This window comes from Macaca nemestrina, chromosome 8 (assembly GCF_043159975.1).
Source record: "Macaca nemestrina isolate mMacNem1 chromosome 8, mMacNem.hap1, whole genome shotgun sequence".
In the NCBI taxonomy this organism is placed as follows: domain Eukaryota; kingdom Metazoa; phylum Chordata; class Mammalia; order Primates; family Cercopithecidae; genus Macaca; species Macaca nemestrina.
Genome location: NC_092132.1, coordinates 46,685,297 through 46,707,046, shown reverse-complemented (window position 1 = coordinate 46,707,046; position 21,750 = coordinate 46,685,297). Strand labels below are relative to the sequence as shown.

The window sequence follows — 21,750 nt, the reverse complement described above, 5'->3', positions numbered from 1 at the left end:
AGATAATTTGTTTTATGACTTTTAAAATACGTGAAGTACTCATATAACTATTAGCCACCTGTCAAGCAATAAAATGGATCCAAAAAAAAAGGCCAACAGAAATAACAAACAGCAAAGAATAGGCACAAAAAGAACATGAAACAGCCAATACAAATATGAAAAGACAGCCTACCTAATAGTCAAAATAAACATCATCACCACAGTAAAAACAGCATTTATTGTGCTTTCTTTATGTAAGAGTGAATATGCAATAAAGACTCAATTAATTAATCAATGATTTACTAAACAGACAACAAACTATCTGAGAAAATATGCAAATTTTCAAATAAGAGGTAACATTTTCAGCTGGGACTTCATGGATGCAAGTTCACTAGGCAAAGACTGGGGGTAGGGATAACACTAAAAGAAGGGCAGAGGACAAGGCAAGGGTATACATATCATCACCAAAATATGAAGCCAGTTCTTATTCTAGGAACCAGTTCTCATTGTAACACTGAAATGGAAAGTACCTGATAAAACAGTGACGAGGTATGAAACTGTGCAGGTAGAAAGGAGGTAATATATAAACTCTGTTTATACATCAGGCTAAAAAATTTGAACTTAAATGTTTTGTTTAAAAGACATGTAACTTAATTGGACTTGCTCTTTCCTGTGCCTTTTATTTTCAGTTTTCAAGGAAACATTTGTTCAAAAATAGACAATCATCAATAATTCAGAATCAAGAACGCTTTATCCCTAATTTCTCTCAAAGACAAGGACAATTCCACACACACACAAAATACGTTACTTAGGTGGTCCTCCAAGACTTACTACTCTTAAAACAAATTAAAAATTTAGAATCCATTGTCAACTCCCTAAATCATCACATAATTTTGTTTCTTCTCTATAATAAACGAAGCTCACTTCTAAGCTGTCCATTACTCTGAGAAAGCTTACTATTAATATGGTTGATATATGTAGTATATACATAATCAAAGGAACTATACAGTTAAGCTCTCATATCAGAACAGGATTATGCTGTCAGAGCAACATCCATATGAGTCCACTTGAGCATCAATCCAACCTTGTTCTCAACCTATATTTTATAGTTTTTATTAACAATTTAAAGATAAGCACAAAACAATAATTTCAGTGATCATGTTTTTACATCTTTTTTAGATTTATAAAGGTTAAAGTTGTCAATAAAGTTTTACATCCACAGATCATACATGAATTCGTTTAAGTGAATATAATAATAAGAAAAGTCAATTCAAGGGCTCTACCTGACATACCCAAATGGCCAAGAGTAAAAAAAGATGCAAGCAAATTAGTAAACCAGTATCTGAGATACTCACTGCAACGAACAGGCCCCAAACACAAAGCATGAGTTTCAAGGACAAGTTAAAACTTCTAAAAAGAGATTAAGAGAAATAACTGGGGCACTAGGCAAAAATGATACAAAATGTCAAACAGGATTATTAACCGGATTACAAAAAAGGTACGTGGATAGAAAATAAATAAGCAAATGACTAATTAGTAAAATCAAGGAACAGGGTCAGAGGAGTACCAACGGCAAAAGTTGCTATGGTGAATAACAAAAATATACAAGATACAGCATTCTTAGATACTACCATTAGCCAACTTGAAAATATAAGAACAATAAAAGATCATTCATATTAGCAGTAAAAATGACAAAGCTCCTAGAAGCAAATCAAATTTAAAATGTATACTTTTTTTTCTCTTTTTTTTTGAGACGGAGTTTCACCCTGTTGCCTAGGCTGGAGTGCAATCTCAGCTCACTGCAATGTCTGCCCCACAGGTTCAAGCGATTCTCCTGCCTCAGCCTCCTGAGTAGCCAGGATTATAGGCACCCGCCACCAGACCCAGCTAATTTTTTTTGTATTTTTAGTAGAGACGGGGTTTTGCCACACAGGCCAGGCTAGTCTCAAACTCCCACCACCACACCCAGCTAATTTTTTTGTATTTTTAGTAGAGACGGAGTTTTGCCATGTTGGCCAGGCTGGTCTCAAACTCCTGACCTCAGGAGATCCACCTGCCTTGGCCTCCAAAAGTGCCAGGATTACACCCATGAGCTACCGCACCCAGCCAAACAATTTTCAAGGAGACTTAAAAACACATTTAAATACAAAAAAGAAGAACTGAACACAAAGATATTCTATGATCATGGATTGGAAAATACCAGTTAACACAAATTATGAGTTAAATCTAACTCCAATCACAAACCCAGCAAGACTTTTTGTGGAGCTTGACAACTTATTCTAAAATTTATATGAGGCCAGGCACAGTGGTTCATGCCTGTAATCCCAATACTTTGGGTGACCAGGTGGATCCACCTCAGGTCAGGAGTTTGAGACCAGCCTGGCCAATGTGGCGAAACCCCATCTCTACTAAAAATATAAAAATTAGGTGGGTATGGTGGCGGCTGCTTATAATCCCAGCTACTAGGGAGGCTGAGGCACAAGAATCACTTGAACCTGGGAGGCAGAGGCTACAGTGAGTCAAGATCACGCCATTGCACTCCAGCCTGGGCAACAAGAATGAAACTCCATCTCAAAAAATAATAATAATAATAATAATAATAAAATAAATAAATAAATAAATAAAACATATATGAGAGATCAAGGAAAACAAAGACAAGGGAATTGCATCCCAAATATCAAACACGCCACCATATAATTAAGAACATATTTCTGTTGCAGAAGCAGGCAAATAAATCTCTGCTATAACAGAGAGACCAAATATAGAGCCAAATATATACATAACCTTAGTAGGACAGGCTTATAAGCCAGTTAAAAGGGGATAGAAAATTGTGTTAGGACAATTAGATTTCCACACAGAAAAAAAAAAAAAAAGAAAAAAAGAAGTGCTGTATACCCCTATCTCATATCATATACGGAAATAAACTCCAGCTAGATTAAAGATGTAGGTAAAAAACCAGCCTGTTGCAAGACAAGAGTGACACCATTTCGAAGCAAAACCACCATAATGACAGGAGTTTGGCTCCAGCAGCAAGGTCTTCAAACAACGCCTGTAGCATAGATAACCCCTCATAAAGATGTTTATCTAACCTCTCCAGTGGTCACGAATAGCAAGAAAGTCTAAAGTGTCACCAGCTGCACATGTTTTACCAAAACAGGTTGTTATATAAAGGATATTTTGGGAAGGGTGGATGTGGGAATACGCCACCTCTTGGCCACCCAAAACATTATTTCTGTTAGTAAGTCTGTAATAAATGTTTTTTATAAGAAACTGGATTTGTCAGCGTCTTTCTTCAGCCTCTCAGCTCCCTTAGCCTTTGGGGGTAGCTTTGCATGTGTTTGCTCATAGCAGAACAGAACTGCTAATAACAAAACTTGTATTATTTGAAAGAGTTTCACTTCTGGTAATGATAAACTAGATAATTCAGACCACTCTCCTGCTGAAAGAACTAAAATGTCTGGACAAAATACATTTAAAAGTCTATGTTAAGGCTAATGAAGACACAAGGCTAATGAAAACAAAATATTAGAAAAAAGAAAAAGAAAGAGGTGAGCCTAGCAATAAGGGCTCCTTTTCTCCAACAGGCATCTATTAATTACAGAACAGAGGCCAAGAGGCTAAGAAGCAGAGCAGACCTTTTGACTGACTTACAAGATGAGAAGGTCAAAGATTGGAAATCAAAACCTACCAAGAAACTGCGAAGCCCTGTAATGCCAAAGGACCATATCCTAGATGTAAAGGAGGATCAGCCCTCAAAAGTACAGTCATGTGTCACCTGACAACATGGATACATTCCAAAAAAGACATTATTAGGCAGTTTCATCATTGTGTGAACATCACAGAGGGGGTTTACACAAACCTAGATGGTATAGCCTATTGCTCCTAGACTACACACCTGTATAGCATGTTACTGTACAGAATGCTGTAGGCAGCAGTAACACAATGGTATTTGTGTATCTAAACACATCTAAACATAGAAAAAGTACAGTAAAAATACGATACTATAATCTTATGGTACCACCATTCTATATGCAGTCCATCATTGATGGAAACATCATTATGTAGCACATAACTGTACTAAAGCCCAGATTCAAATTATCTCTAACCCTAATTGAATTAAAGTGATCTAGGATTGCTAGTTCTAGTCACCAGATAGAAACAAACAAAAACCTTAAGTAAAATACATCAACATTCAGAAGTTCAAATAACCTCTATCACGTTTTATGCAATGTCCAGCACTCTATCAAAGATTACAAGGCATAGACAAAAACAATAAAAAACAAGAGAAACAATATAAAATAGAGACACAAAGGAGATTAACATTTAAAGATTAGCAGACAGAATTAGACTATAATTAATATATTCTAGGATATGAGCCTAAGCAACAAAGTGAGACCCTATATCTCCAAAAAATCAAAAAAATTAGCCGGGCATGGTGGCACATGACCGTGGTTCCAGCTACTCAGGAGGCTGAAGTGGGAAGATCACTTGAGCCCAGGAGGTCAAGGCTATAGTTAGCCATGATCACACCACTGCACTAGAGCCTGAGTGACAGAGCAAGACCCTGTCTCAAAAAGAAAAACAAAAAATAAAAATAAATTATGTTCTGGGACATAAAATACAAGATTTCTGGATAATATCTTTAAAAGGCTAAAAGGAATCACTAACCTAGAATTCTTTACCCAGCAAATATACTGTTCAGAAGTGAAGTGAGGGTCAGGCATGGTGGCTCACATCAGTCATCCCAGCACTATGGGAAGCCAAGGCAGGAGAATTGCTTGAGACCAGGAGTTGAAGACCAGCCTGGGCAATACAGCCAGACCCCATCTCTACAAAACAAAATTGTTTTAATTAGCCAGGCATGATGGCATGCTCCTGAAGTCCTAGTTACTCAGGAGGCTAAGGCTGGAGGATCGCTTGAGCCCAGAAGTTCAAGGTTGCAGTGAACTGTGATCACACCACTACATTCTAGCCTGGGCAAAAGAGCGAAAACCTGTCTCAAAAAAAGGAAAAAAGAAAACATGAAGTAAAATAACAACATGTTCACCAAAAAAAACAAAAACAAACAAAACAAAACAAAAAAAACCCAGGTATTATCATCATACCCACACATAAGGAAATACTAACAGATATTCTTCAGGCAACTGGGAAATACAGAAAGAAATAAAGAACAATAAAAAGCATAAATATATGAGTAAATATAAACATTTGCAATATAAAATAACAAGAATTCCTTGTGCTATTTCAAATATATACAGAATTTAAAAAAACAAAGCAGATCACAAAAAAACAACAGACCATACAAGCTCTTAAAAACAAATTGCCATATTCTTAGGAAAAGATTGTTTCATGACCATGAAAACAATTACTAGAGTGAGTTTTACACCTGTTTAATCAAAGACGACTGTTATACTAGTCAAATTTTTGAAAGCCAGTCAGTCAGTAATAGTCATGCTTCTGAAATTCAGACAGTCAAGAGTATCCTTCAGTGAACAAAGGCTTACAACGTCCAAATACTTTTTAAACGGAATGTTACATATCTTTATATTATTAACCTTAACAATAATAGTACTCTTTTTGAATAATAAATAAATGAAGAAAAATGTCCTTGCACTAGAAAAGAAAGATACAAATATTTCTGAGACTTAATAGGAGCTGTCATCAAGGCAACACTCAGAAACAATATACCTACAGCTCCTGATCAATCTCTTGTGCAGCTGTGGGCTCCTTTTCATATATGGAAATTAGACTATTACTATGTTACCCCAGAACCCAGGGTACCTGTTGTGTGAGAGTAACAACTATGCTATTCCAAGTGTACGACTTCCCAACATGCTCAGTGGACTGTGTCTTGTAACAAAGAATATGAACAGATAAAATCTTTTCTTTGAAAACTGACAAAGAGTTTTCTGAAGATAATGATCTGATCCATACCTATCTTTAAGAACTATAGTATGCCTTCACAGTTGTAATTATTGGCAACAAGAATTAAACTTCTTGAATCAAATACTTCATATCTACTCAAAATTGTAACATTAACACTTAAAACTAAGAAAATAGAGATGTTTAAAATTTTCCATTTCACACACTTTTACTTCATATTCCTACTTGATAACTTTAAATACCAAATGCACTGTTTAGCCCTGAAACAATATTAAAACTCTTCTCTAACTGGGATATAATTACTTTCCATTGAAGCATTGTTCTGCCACTCAAGAGTCATCTGATTTACATAAGTGCTAGTTAAGCACCATAGAAATTCTAAAATATATCATTAGAATGTCACAGATCACTTAATCTACTCTGTCAAAACAGGGATTATTTCAACTTCTGTTTCACTTCTCTTAAAAGAAATCCTATTTACTTTCTTTTCTCTAACAGGGAAAAAAAAATTAGTAAAATAAACTTACAGTGTACTTCCCAAATCAAACTTTAAAATGATTCTGGTTAACCACAAATTGACTGAAGTATTTTTTCTGAATGTATTTTACTGAAACATGGCTGACAACATATAATAATGTTACTGCTACAGAATTACAAATTATTTCACTGATTACTCTTCTTATTCAAGAAAAAAAGGTCACTTTGGTCCATACAAAATTGTCCAAATAAACTAGATGCATTACTAGCTTAAAGTAAACAATTTTGTAAATAGCACTTCTACTTAGAGTTAAAACATAACCATAAAAAGCTTTCATTAAGCAATACACTTCACTAAACTAAATTTATAGAAATATGTAATATTTCTATCACTTTCACACATCTTGAATATTTGGGAAAATAAATACAAAAATGTTTTATATTTTTTAAAATTCAGAAGTATATAATTTCTTCAAATATTACCAGCCATAAATTATAGAAAATTTAAGATAAATAAATACCATGAATATTATAAACTTTAAATAAAATTCTAGCCATAATTTATGAAACTCACATTATTAAACAACACACACACACACACACTGATTCCAAATGAAGAAGAGAAGTACCATGGTAGTTTCTCTGTGACACAACAAAAATTATTCTAATAAAAAAATTAAACAATCATGTAATTCCTAAATTTGTCACAGAAAGGTATGTGAGCTGGTCCTCACACCTCCTACTAGATATCTTTACACAACTTAAAACCTTTTCTTTTTTCATGCTATTATTTTCTTTGTAACAAAATGCCAACTAGTCAGATTCTAAAATACGAATCTTTAGAAATGAGATTAGCAAAACTACTTTAAAATACTTACTGTCTTGTTTCGTAATCTAATTATGTCTGAGACAGAGCCAGCGCCACAGTACTCCATAACAATCCAGAGGTCTGTATTCTTAAAATAACTGCCATAGTACTTTACAACATATGGGCTAAAAGAAAACACATAAACAATTAAATTTAGTTAATTCCCAAAGAAATTTTTTTCTTAATCTCAATACAAAGTATTTTCAACATTTCATAATGTTCCAATAAGTTAAATAAGTAAATGTCTATTGTACATCAAATTCTCAATATCTGGAGTTCACCAACTATGCATAATTAGACTTTAATTCATGGATGAAATTTAACAGGATTACAAACGAGAAGAGGACCAAATGTTTTGAGTGATTCAGAAGAAAATAAGACTTCATTTTGGCAAAGAAATTACTACTTAACATGAGGAACAAATGAAAATTTTTCCCTTTAACTAAAGCATTTTAAATATAAGTCTTCTAAAGGATTTTGCATTCAGTCAAATATTAATCAACTCTAAAATAATCTATATTTCAATGAGGCCAAAAGAGTTATTTTAAATTTTCTTTCATTCTGGCTTTTGAAAATTCTAGAGAAAAAAATTATAACTTTTTCTGTTTAAATTTATAGAATTAAAATATTAGCAATTTAATTTCTAAACTGTGGTCTTATGTCTTCCAGAGCAGAATAAACTATGTTTATAGCCAAGCTGTCTTCAGGAAGATTTAGAAAGGGACAAATGACCATCAGCAATAATGTACATTATGGATAAACTACATATACTGATGTATGAGAAATCTTACCTATCTCAAAGAGGCAGAATACCAAATTCAAAAAATACATAGAGATAGAAAATACAAGACAGCAGAAACTAAATAGAACACAACTTTAATGCTACAAGAGCTCAAATGAGGAAATAACATTGGAATCATCCAAAGAGAACTTTGTGGAAGGGAGTGGGATTTATATGAGATTTTGAAAGAAAAGTTTAAACTCCAAAATGTAGATGGAGACGAGGGATAAGAAAATTCTAGAAAAGAGAAAGGCCATGAACAAAGGTACACAAATAGAAAGAGAAAAACCAAGTATGGCATGTAAGAGGACAACTTGTTCAAATAAATAATTCTATGTAGTAGTAGCTACAATCAAAAACAGTAGCTATTTTGCTGGGCACCAATGTAAGATAAATAAGACAGAAAAACAAATAAGCAAAAAAAAAAAAATTTAAAGTACAATAAAAGAACATGTAGAGACTCTACCAATTGTGGAGGTTAAGAGAAGACTGTCAGGGAAGACTTCTCAGTACAGCCTTTAAAATTTTAGCTATGCTCTGTCTTTGAGGCAGTAATAAATAGCCTACCATCCAAAAAAAAAAAAAAAAAAAACACTCAGGACTAGACGGACTCAGGGTCGAATTCTAGCAGATATACAAAGCAGAGGTGGTACCATTCCTGCTGAAACTATTTCAAAAAATTGAGAAGGAAATGCTCCCTAACTCATTCTATGAAGCCAGCATCATTCTGATACCAAAACCTGGCTGAGATACAACAAAAAAAGAAAATGTTAGGCCAATATCCTTGATGAACACTGATGCAAAAGTCGTCAACAAAACATTAGCAAACCAAATCTAGTGGCACATAAAAAACCCAACCCACCACAATCAAGTAGGCTTTCTCTTTGGTATGCAAGGTTGGTTCAACATATACAAATCAATAAATTTGATTCATCACATAAACAGAACTAAAGACAAAAACCACCTGATTATCTCAATAGATACAGAAAAGGCTTTCAATAAAATTAGACATCCATTCACATTAAAAACTCTCAACAAACTAGGTATTGAAGGAACATACCTCAAAATAGTAAGAGCCATATATGCAAAACCCACAGCCAACAATCATACTGAATGGGCATAAGCTGGAAGCATTCCCCTTGAAAAGCGGCATGAAGACAAGGATGCACTCTCTCACCATTCCTATTTAACATAGTATTGGAAGTCCCAGCAAGGGCAATCAGGCAAGAGAAAGAAAGAAAGGTCATCCAAACAGGAAGAGAGGAAGTCAAACTATCCCTGTTTGCAGATGACAAGATCCTCTATTTAGAAAACCCCATAGCCTCAGCCCAAAAGCTTCTTAAGCTGATAAACAACTTCAGCAAAGTCTCAGGATACAAAAGCAATGTGCAAAAATCACTAGCATTCCTATACACCAACAACAGTCAAGCTGAGAGCCAAATCGGGAACTAACTCCCATTCACAACTGCCACCAAAAAGAATAAACTACATAGGAAGACAGCAAACTAGGGAGATTAAAGGTCTCCACAAGAACTATGAAACACTGCTCAAAGAAATCAGAGATGACATAAAGAAATGTGAAAACATTCCATGCTCAGGCAGGGATAGAAATAATCAATATCATTAAAAAGAGACTGGGCACGGTGGCTCACGTCTGTAAACCCAGCACTTTGAGAGGATCACTTGAGGTCAGGAGTTTGAGATCAGCCTGGCCAAAATGGTGAAACTCCCATCTCTACTAAAAATACAAAAATTAGCTGGGCATGGTGGCGCGTGCCTGTAATACCAGTTACTAGGGAGCGTGAGACAGGAGAATCCCTTGAACTCAGAAGGCGGAGGTTGCAGTGAGCTGAGATTACGCCATTGCACTCCAGCCTGGGCAACACAGCAAGACTCCATCTCAAAAAATAATAATAATTAAAAAATAACAAAATATATATATGTGTGTGTGTGTATATATATATACACACACACACATCATTAAAATGGTCACACTGCCCAAAGCAACTTAAAGATTCAATGCCATTCTTATTAAAACTACTATTTGAGATTCAGCACAGAACTAGAAAAAATTATTTTGAAATTCATATGGAACCAAAAAAGAGCCTGAATAGCCAAAGCAATCCTAAGCAAAAAGAACAAAGCTGGAAGCATCAAGCTACCTGACTTCAAAATATACTACAGGGCGGCCGGGCGCGGTGGCTCAAGCCTGTAATCCCAGCACTTTGGGAGGCCGAGACGGGCGGATCACGAGGTCAGGAGATCGAGACCATCCTGGCTAATATGGTGAAACCCCGTCTCTACTAAAAATACAAAAAAATTAGCCGGGCGAGGTGGCGGGCGCCTGTAGTCCCAGCTACTCGGGAGGCTGAGGCAGGAGAATGGCGTAAACCCGGGAGGCGGAGCTTGCAGTGAGCCGAGATAGTGCCACTGCACTCCAGCCTGGGCGACAGAGCGAGACTCCGTCTCAAAAAAAAAAAAAAAAAAAAAAAAAATATATATATATATATATATACACACACACACACTACAGGGCTACAGTAACCAAAACAGCATGGTTATGATACAAAAAAAGACACATAGACAAATGAAACAGAATAAAGAACCCAGAAACAAGACCACACAACTACAACTATATGATCTTTGACAAACCTGACAATAACAGGCAATGGAAAAAAAGATTCCCCATTCAATAAATGGTGCTGGGATAACTGGCTAGCCATATGCAGAAGATTTGAAACTGGACCCCTCCCCTATATCATGTACAAAAATTTAACTCAAGATGGATTAAAGGCCTAAATATAAAACCCAAAAATATAAAAACCCTGGAAGACAACCTAGGCAATACCATTCAGGACATGGGCAAAGATTTTACGACAAAGACACCAAAAGCAATCACAACAAAAGCAAAAATTGGCAAATGGCATCAAATAAAATCAAAGAGCTTCTGTACAGCAAAGAAACTAGCAAGAGAGTAAACAGACAACTTACAGAATGAGAGAAAATTTTTGAACAAACTATGCATCCAATAAAAGTCTAATATCCAGCAGCTATAAGGAACTTAAACAGATCCACAAGAAAAAAACAAAAACAAAAACAAAAAATAACACCGTTAAAAAGTGGGCAAAGGACATGAACAGATACTTTTCAAAAGACCTACATGTGGCCAACAATTATATGAAAAAAAGTTCAACATCACTGATCATTAGAGAAATGCAAATCAAAACCACAATGAGATACCATGTCACACCAGTCAGAATGACTATTATTAAAAAGTTTAAAAAAAAAAAAAAAGCAGATGCTGGCAAGGTTGTGGAGAAAAAGGAATGCTTACATACTGTTGGTGGGAGTGTAAATTAGTTCAACTATTGTGGAAGATAGCGTGGCAATTCCTCAAAGACCTAGAGACAGAAATATCATTCAACCTAGCAATCCCATTACTGGATATATACCCAAAGGAATATAAATTTTTCTATTATAAAGACACACGCATGCTTATGTTCATTGTAACTAGCACTATTCACAATAGCAAAGACACGGCACCAACCTAAATGCCCATCAATGACAGACTGGATAATGAAAATGTGGTACATATATACCATGGAATACTATGCAGCCACAAAAAAGAACAAAGTCATGTCCTTTGCAGAGACATGGATGGAGCTGGAGGCCACTGTCCTTAGCAAATTAACACAGGAACAGAAAACCAAATGCTGCATGTTCTCACTTATAACTGGGAGCTAAATGATAAGAACACATGGACACACAGAGTGAACAACACACACTGGGGCCTATTAGAAGGTGGAGGGTGGAAGGAGGGAGAGGATCAGGAAAAATAACTAATGGGTACTAGGCTCAATACCTGGGTGATAAAATAATCTGTACAACAAACCCCCATGACACAAGTTTACCCATGTAACAAACCTGCACATGTACTCCTGAACTTAAAGTAAGTTAAAAATAAATAAATAACCAAAATATCAATCTAAAAAATAAAAGTTAAAATTTTTCCATTATAATTAAATTTTGTATTAAAAACAAAGGCAATAAATACAAAAAAAAATTAACTATGTCTTGAAGTCAAAGGTAGAACAGAGTGGTTGGAGCTAAAAGGCCTGAATTCAAACCTGTTTTATCCCCAGTGCTACTCCATTACCTCTTACACAGACTTGCTCCCCACCAGTCTCCTTGTCTTAGTTTTCTCCCCCGTTCTAATCTATGCTACATACAGTTGACAAGGTACTTTACTTTAAAACAAAAGTAAAATAAGCTGATCATACTGTTCTCCTAGTTAAACAAAAATACTCCAATCATTCTCCAATACCCAAAGGAAAAGGTCTTACCTGCTTCATATCACATACAAGTTATTTCAAAGTCTACTTTGTTACCCGTATCTCTGATTGCTCTCCATCTCATACCTTAAGTTTCCAGACATACTCAGCTTTGCTAGGTCTTGGGAATTGAAAGTACGTATTTGGAGTTCATAAATGTTCGCTGAACCATTTAAGAAAAGTGCTTGTTTACAAACAAATGAAACTAAATACAGACTTAGAACTGCGACATATGGGAAACATTTAAAAAAAAAAAAATCTCTTTACATATACTCCTTTGAGGTATGGAGCCTATGTGGAAACTTTTATAGGGAGTACTGTTCCTACACCTGGCTGTGCATCAGAGCCACCTGTGACCCAAGCCCATACTCCTTTGAGGTTCTGATTCAGTAGGTTTTTAAAAGCTCTACCGGTGACTCTGATATAGACCCAGAGTTAAGCTTCACTCCACCAGTGAACAGACTGTATATCCTTCAGAAAACAAACAAACAAACAAACAAAAACTCTTTCTCTCTCTCTATTTTTTTTTTCCTGAGACAGAATCTCACTCTGCCACCTAGGTTGGAGTGCAGTGGCACCATCTCGGCTCACAGTAATATCTGTTTCCTGGGTTCAAATGATTCTCGTGCCTCAACCTCCCAAGTAGCTGGGATTACAGGCCTGTGTCACCACGTCCAGCTAATTATTGTAGTTTTGCTAGAGAGGGGGTTTTGCCATATTGGCCAGGCTCATCTTTAACTCCTGGCCTCATGTGTTCCGCCTGCCTCAGCCTCCAAAAGTGCTGAGACTACAGGCATGAACCACCATGCCCAGCCAAAAAAAAACTCTTTAAATATGAATTTTCTCATCCAAAATTTTGAAAAGTGTTAAGTAACAATCAATTCAAGATTATGTTCACTGAAAAGCACACAAAAAATGTACATTTTTCTTGCCATGCACGCTAATCAGCAATGCTAAGAGTAGAAGTGACAACTCACAAAAATTAGGAATTCTAACCTGGGCAGCTACCTGAAAAAACAGCTCTATCTCTCCATAAGAGTAAGTCAAGAGAAAACGTTGGCAAAAGGTAAAATTCTCTTCAAAGAAATAATTCATGGCCCATCTAATACCCATGTAAGTAGATGGATCCAAGTCCAACACCTCTACAACATAAAACATGGCCTCACTAACTTTAACCCAGTGAAGTATGTAAGCAACTAGAACTAAACAGCCACATGCATTCACTGACCCTCTACTTGGGCCAGGCATTTGACCAGATGTTCAGTATGCACTGGTGAAACACACATCCACAATTTGGTCCCTCATACAGAATACACCAGCATGAATATACAGGAATTAAGGAAGTAAACTCACAAATAAATATGATAACTAACTACAGCAAGAAAAGAAGAAAGGGTGCTATAAGATAAACTGGCTGTGACTTTATTTTGTATTCACCATTTCTGCAAATAAAATTGTTCCTAGTTCATATGAAGGAATGGAATGCATTCGTATTCCATGGTAGCCTCTGAGACTTGGAAGGCACTGGAGTATGTGAAAAACCTTTGAAGGTAGGTAAGCGAGCTTTAACAATAAAATGTCCTTTCTCCATTGAACTGCTGTGAATTACAAAATCCACAGATTGGAAAAGAAGGAAATGCTTAAACTCCAGAGTTCATATGTATACAGTGGCCATCCTCTGATACTTTCTATGTCAGCACCTTTTATACCGTAAAGCACTTATTACACCCTGCAAGGACTTTGTCATTGACTTTTATCTGCCTCCCCTAGAAGAACAGAAGCTCCATAAAGATAGGTACCAATCTGTCTTGCTTTGCATTTTATCCTCAGTAGCTCTCTTCTCATATACACAAACTGAACAAGCAGGCCGGGCACGGTGGCTCACGCCTGTAATCCCAGCACTTTGGGAGGCCGAGGCAGGCGAATCACGAGGTCAAGAGATCGAGACCATCCTGGCCAACATGGTGAAACCCTGTCTCTACTAAAAATACAAAAAAAAATTAGCTAGGCGTGATGGCGCGGGCCTATAAACCCAGCTACTCAAGAGGCTGAAGCAAGAGAATCGCTTGAACCCGGGAGGCAGAGGTTGCGGAGAGCCAAGATCACACCACTGCACTCCAGCCTGGCGAAAGAACGAGGATCCATCTCAAAAAATATATATAAAATTAAAATAAATAAATAAAAGAACCAATGAATAAATAAATCACACAAAAAAACTAAGACAGGACCTAATTTAGGACTCTCCAAGGGAATAACATTTAAGCTAAAATGCAAAACTTAACTAGAAGTTAGCCAGATAACTAAGCACCAAGAACTGTCCTGCAAAGGCCCTGAAAGACAGAACAAAGCATGGTCAAAGAATTGAACGATTAGCGGGCCTAGGATAAAGTGAGTAAAGGATACAGTAGGACATAGTGGAGCTGCATATGTAGGGAGAAGCCTGACCATGAAGGGCCTCAAAACCAAGGTAAAGAGACTGGGCTTTATTTGAAATACAGGAAAAAATCAGTGAAGAATTTTAAGCAGAGGAATAACATGATGTAAAGTTTCTGTGGTTGCTGAATGAAAGCTAGATTGTAGGGAAGCAGATGTGAATATAGAGAGACCAATTAAAAAGCAGTGTTAGTCCATGCAGAGATTATATTAAGCATATCTTTTTATTTTCTGTATTCTTGATGCTTTGACATCCGGGACCTTGCTAAAACTGAAGCGATTGCCCCTCTCAGGGTTAGCTAATTTCTAGAGACAGCAAACTAACTCCCATGGAAGGATGTCTTTTATGTGCACACCAACCTATCTAGAGCCCAAACCTCCAACCACCTCTATGGTTACAGTCTAGGGTCAACTTTTCCCCTGCCCAAATTGCCCCAGGGCCAGATACCAGACAACCAGAGAAAGCCCTATGCCCCAGAACCCACTTGAAATACTCAAAGTAGCCAATCCTAAACCTGTTTTACCCCGTCTCACCTGTCCCTTCCCACAGAAACCACATAAAGATTCTCGCCCACTTTTTCCCCCTCACTTTCTCTGCCTCCTAACTGCCCCTGGTACTTCCCTGTGGAGCCCTCTGTGACACAGCACTCCTCCTTCTCTTGTGAGCTGTATGTATAACAATATATCTTTTCCACAGCAATAGTCTCTTAATCTGTTGGCTTCATGATATGGGAGTAATAATAAAGCATACTTTTTTTTTGAGACGGAGTCTCACTCTGTCACCCAGGCTGGAGTGCAAGGGCGTGATCTCAGCTCCCTGCAACCTCTGCCTCCCGGGTTCAAGCGATTCTCCTGTCTCAGCCTCCTGAGTAGTTGGGATTACAGGCACCTGCCACCATGCCCAGATAATTTGTATTTACTAGACACAGGGTTTCACCATGTTGGTCAGGCTGGTCTCGAACTCCTGACCTTGTGATCCACCCAGCTCGGCCTCCCAAAGTGCTGGGATTACAGGCATGAGCCACCGCGCCCAGCCCTAAAGCACATATTTTAAAAGAGAGATGTTGGTGGCTTGGATTAAAGTGAGTGTAGTAGAAATAGCATAGAAAACAAATTCAAGAGATGTTTTCAAGGTACACACAACACAATGTGGTAGTAGTACAGACTGGGGAGCTGGGAAACAATAAACAAGTTTTCTTCTGTTTTATTTACTGTGCCTCCCTACAACTGCATACAGAACCTACAACTTAAGACTGGCAAACTAAAGACTAAATTTTAAAGCTGTCATTTTAAAAAATTAAAAAGTGAGGCCGGGCATGGTGGCTCACACCTGTAATCCCAGCACTTTGGGAGGCCGAGGTGGGCAGATCACAAGATCAGGAGTTCGAGACAACCTGGCCAACATGGTGAAACCCCGTCTCTACTAGAGATACAAAAAATTAGCTGGGCCTGGTGGCGTGCGCCTGTAATCCCAGCTACTCAGGAGGCTGAGGCAGGAGAATCTCTTGAACCCAGGAGGCAGACGTTGCAGTGAGCCAAGGTCGCGCCATTGCACTCCAGCCTGGGCAACAAGGCAAGACTCCATCTCAAAAAAAAAAAAAAACAAAATTTTTTTTAAGTGTTAACACAGCTACCAATAGGCTCAGAGAGTTCAAGACCTGAGACTTCTAAACTCAAGTCTATTTCCACTAACACAGATATGCATTCAAATTCACATTTATTTAATTTTTTTTAAAGTAATTCAAACAACAAACATTCACTGAACAAGCCTATCAGCAGATGCTAGGGAGAAAAACGGAAAAACATTAGACTAGTGACAAAGAATAAAGGGCAGTCCAGGCAATGCAGAACCCTTGAAGGAATGTATGTAAGGAAATAATACAATCAAACTAGCATTTAAATATTATCCTGTGAAGGACTGTCAAGGATCAAACATGATATTGTTCATTCTAGCCAGCAAGTTAACTAACTCCAATTATTTAGATGTTCTAACATCTGTTTTTAAACCATCATGTTGATTATTAAAGGCTAGGGAAGAGGGGCAGAGAGTTTCACTCAAAACACTGTAACACTCCAGTGTTATATACAGGCAAATCTATAAGATATTGCAGGTTTGATTCCAGACCACCTCGATAAAGCAAGTATCACAATACAGTGAGTCACACAAATTTTTGTTTTCCAGAAAGAGCCCTTGGACCAGGAAGATTCATAGCTGAATTTTACCAAATGTATAAAGAAGAGCTGGTACCAACCCTACTGAAACTATTCCAAGAAAGCCAAGGAGGAGGGACTCCTCCCTAACTCATTCTACGAGGCCAGCATCATTCTGATACCAAAATGTGGCAGAGACAAAATGAAAAAGAAAACTTCAGACCAATATCTCTGATGAACATAAATGCAAAAATTCTCAATAAAAGACTTGCAGACCAAATGCAGCAGCACATCAAAAAGTTAATCCACCACGATCAAGTAGGCTTTACTGCTGGGATGTAAGGTTGGTTCAATATACACAAATCAATAAATGTCATTTGTCACATAAACAGAGGAGATTTTGCAAAATTCTTGAGGGCCCTAATATTTTTGGAATGGGCAATGAGTACTGGCTCCAACTTAAAGTCATGAGAGGCATTAGCCCTTAACAAGAGAGTCAGTCAGCCTGTCCTTTGAAGCTAAGCAGTGACTTCTCTCTAGCTAGGAAAGTCCTAGATGGCATCTCCTTCCAATAGAAGACTGTTCCGTCTACATTGAAAATCTACATTGAAAATCTGTTGCTTAATGTAGCCACCTTCATCAATTATCTCAGCTACATCTTCTGGATAACTTGCTGCAGCTTCTATATCAGCACTTGCTGCTTCATCTTGCACTTTTACGTTATGGAGACAGCTTCTTTGTCTAAGCCTCATGAACCAACCTCTGCTAGCTTCAAACTTTTGTTGCTTCCTCACGTCTCTCAACCTTCATAGAGTTGAAGAGAGTAAGGGCATTGCTCGAGATTAGGCTTTGGCTTAAGAGAACGCTATAGCTGGTTTGAACTTCTATTCAGACCACTCAAACTGTCTCCATATCAGCAATGAGGCTCTTCCACTTTCTTACCACTCGTGCTCACTGGAGTAGCACTTTTAATTTCCTTCAATAACTTTTCCTTTGCATTCAAGCTTGGCTAGCTGTTTGGCACAAGAACCCTAGCTTTCAGCTTATCTTGGCTTTCAACCTGTCTTCCTCACTAAGTTAAATCATTTCTAGTTTTTTATTTAAAGTGAGAGTTGTGTGACTCTCCCTTTCACTTGAACCCTTATGAACCACTGTAGAATGACTAATTGGCCTAATTTCAATATTGTGTCTCAAGGAATAGGAAAGCCTGAGGAAAGGAAGGGAGATGAGGCCCACGGCCTAGCAGTGGTACAGTCAGAACACACACAACATTTAGTTCACCATCTTATAAAGGTGCAGTTCGTGGCACCTCAAAACAATTACAACAGTGACATCAAAGATCACTGATCACAGATCACCATAACAGATATAATAATAATGAAAATATCTGAAATATGGGAAGAATTACCAAAACATGACATAGACACATGAAGCAAGCACAAGCTATTGGAAAAATGGTGCTGACGGACTTGATTTGCTCAGTACAGTTGCCACAAACCTTCAATTAAAAAAAGAAATGCAGCATCTGCAAAGTGAAGAAGTACAACAGAGTAAGGTATACCTGTATATAAATTTTAAGCAGTGCAGAAAGTTTTAATTCAGACATATGCCTAAGAATTTTGACTAAACCAGTATATGGACTCGCAGGTTGTATTGGAACCCAGCAATTCTATACACAGTCATCTCTCAGTATCCATGGCGAACTGGTTCCAGGAACGCCACAGATACCAAAATCCATGAATGCACAAGTTCCTTATATTAAATGGCACAGTATTTGCATATAACTACATACATCCTCCAGTATACTTTAAATCATGTCTAGATTACTTATTACACCTAATACAATGTAAATGCTATGTAAATAATTATACTGCATTGGTTTTTTTTTTATTGTTTTTTTCTATTGCTTTTTTTCTCACAATATTTCCAATATGCAGTTAGCTGAATCTGTGGATGCAGAACAAGCGGGATACAAAGGGCTAACTGTAGTTTTATTACTTTTGTTATTCTTTTTTTTTTTTTTTTTTTTTTTTTTAAGAGACAGGGTATCACTCTGTCACCCAGGCTGGAGGGCAGTGGCACAATCATAGCTCACTGTAGCTTCAAACTCTTGGGCTCAAGTGATCCTTCCACCTCAGCTTCCGAAGTAGCTGTAACTATAAGCATGCACACACCTGAACTAATTATTTTTTTTATTTTTTGTAGAGACAGAGTCTCACTACACTGTCCAGGCTACTCTCAAATTCCTGGCTTCAAGTGATCCTCCTGCTTTGGCCTCCCAAAGCACTGGGATTACAGGCGTGAGCCACCATGCCTGGTTAGTTTTGTCTCTTTTAAATAGGAGTAAGCAGCTATGCCTTTGAAAATTTCACTGGGTGGAAGAACCAGGAACATACAAAGGAAATTACAGACTACACCAGGAAGCAGAGGTGAAATATGATGCCTTAATAACTAGCATGCCAATCATGAGCCACATTCTATGCCTTTCTCTTATGCATCTTCTCTCCACTTCATCCTCCTGTCTCATTAATTTTTCCCTTCCCCTATGTAAACGCTTTCAATCCAATAAAATGATGTATCTTGTTCTGGTTTTCTTTTTTTTTTGAGGGGGTGGGGGCATCTGGGCTTCCTCTCATCTCATACCTAATGATCACACCCTTTCCATTTCCATCTTCATATCATAGCTCCCTACACTCTTTATCCTAATGGTCCTCCTCTAGTATCACAACTCAAAATAGAAAGAGTATTAAAAAAAAATGAGAAAACCCAAAGGGGAAAAATGGAGAAAGGACTACATAATCCCATCTAACTGTACGTTACTTAAACACTACCTATGATACAAATTATATGGACTGAATCATTACGTTTAAGCTTCTTACAAAAATCCAAATGTTCTATTCACAACACCCGAAATATGGAATCAATCTAAGTGTCCATCAACAACATCATATAATTAAAGAAAATGGAATACTTTGAAAATACTGCTTGAAAGGTGACTCTTCTTTTTTTCTTTTTTTTTTTTTTTTTTTTTTTTGAGACAGGGTCTGGCTCTGTCACCCAGGCTGGAGTGCAGTGGCATGATTTCAGCTCATTGTAACCTCTGCCTCCCGACCTCAAGCAATACTCCCAACCTCAGCCTCCCAAGTAGCTGGGACTACAGGCACGTGCCACCATGCCTGGCGAATTTTTGTATTTTTTTTAGAGATAGAGTTTTGCCATGTTGCTCAGGCTGGTCTTGAACTCCTGAGCTCAAGCAATCTGCCCACCAAGGTCTCCCAAAGAGCAAGGATTACAGGCATAAGCCACCATGTACAATCAAAAGGTGACTTTTTAAATATTAACTTGAATTTCATTCTAACTGAAGAAAACCATATATTGCTAAAGGTATATTTTTTAAAAGTCTTCCTAATATGGGCATGTGATAATTAAAATACTAAAGAAATGGCTATTTTTAATTACATCATTTTCATCAACATCTTACTACAATCTTAGTAGTGTTCTGTAACTTAGTAGGTAATATAAATAAGAGTTTTTACAAAGGCAATGTGGATATTCTACGGAAACTGAGCTGTTTCCAGCATAAAGCTGAATCACACAGCAATTTATTTCTTGGCCCACCCAAAACTGAATATACACGTGAGCTGATACAAATTGCCAAAGTTCATCACTAATCCTCCAATATGGTGATTTTCAAGCTTTTTATTATTTTTATTTTTTTTATGTCAGAAGCCGTGTTCAAATGGAATCTTATCTAGAAACATGAGGAAATAGAACAGGTAAGAATGTAGCATGCTCTGGTAGAAGCCAAGGGGTGCGCAGTGACACCCTGAACAGGCCAGCTGAAAATGCTCTATTTTGCCATAAGAGTTGTCTCTTCTCTTTGCCCAGCAAATCTAACTCATCAATCAGGACTCAGCTTAGCTATGACCTCCCTGGGAAATCTTTCCCTGAACCCCCAAACATGACAGATATCTCTTCCAACCCACATACTTCTCCATATCTATCCCATCACAGCTCTTACCACACTGTGTATTGAAATAGCCTACCCATTCATCTGTTTCTTCCAGCTCAGTGAAAGTCTCTCCAACGCCTAAGACCCATTCTTTTTTTTTTTTTTTTTTTTTTTGAGATGGAGTCTCATTCTGTCAACTAGACTAGAGTGCAATGGCGTAGTCTTGGCTCACTGCAACCTCTGTCTCTCGGGTTCAAGTGATTTTCCTGCCTCAGCCTCCCCAGGAGCTGGGATTATAGGCGCCTGCTACCACGCTAGGCTAATTTTTGTATTTTTAGTAGAGATGGGGTTTCACCATGTTTGCCAGACTGGTCTCAAACTTCTGACCTTGTGATCCACCCGCCTCAGCCTCCCAAAGTGCTGGGATTACAGGCATGAGCCACGGCACCCAGCCAAGACCCATTCTTTGTTGTATCTCTTGTGAGAGCAAATCAGTGCTACACTTAGGAGTAGGAGGTACTCAATACATACTAGTTGAACAGGTAAAAAGAGGATAGGTGTGTGCCCTGATTTGTATCAACATTATTTCTCTTTGTTTAAATGTGAAAAGTTCCTTCTCTGGCATATAAGCACCAGGAGAGTAGGGACTGTGTCAGTTGTGGTTCCCTTGTGTACATATTACCTGGCACATAGTATTGCTAACCAGTTGTTACCTCTACTCCTAGGAATGCCTTGAGAGTGCTTCACTTTGAACTGTTGGAATTTTTTTACAGACATTGCTTTCTTCAACATTGGCCCTAGAGTAGGGTAAATGCGGGTTCTTATTACATCTCAGTCACTAACTAGCAGTGTGATCTTGGGCAATTCACATAAAAGCTCTAGGTCTCATTTTCTG

General features: G+C 37.5%; 1 protein-coding gene across 6 annotated transcripts in view; it reads right to left on the bottom strand.

Annotated features, from left to right (window-relative positions):
• LOC105476082 (serine/threonine kinase 3) overlaps window positions 1–21,750 on the bottom strand; it is a 332,200-nt gene that overhangs the window by 254,665 nt on the left and 55,785 nt on the right. For all 6 annotated transcript variants that reach the window (XR_011606855.1, XR_011606854.1, XR_983846.3 and 3 more), the window contains one exon: window positions 7,218–7,332. Coding sequence is in view for 3 of the 6 variants with exons in the window: in XM_071067958.1 (XP_070924059.1) it covers window positions 7,218–7,332 (115 nt within the window). In the remaining 3 variants the exon portion in view is untranslated. The remainder of the gene's footprint in view (window positions 1–7,217; window positions 7,333–21,750) is intronic.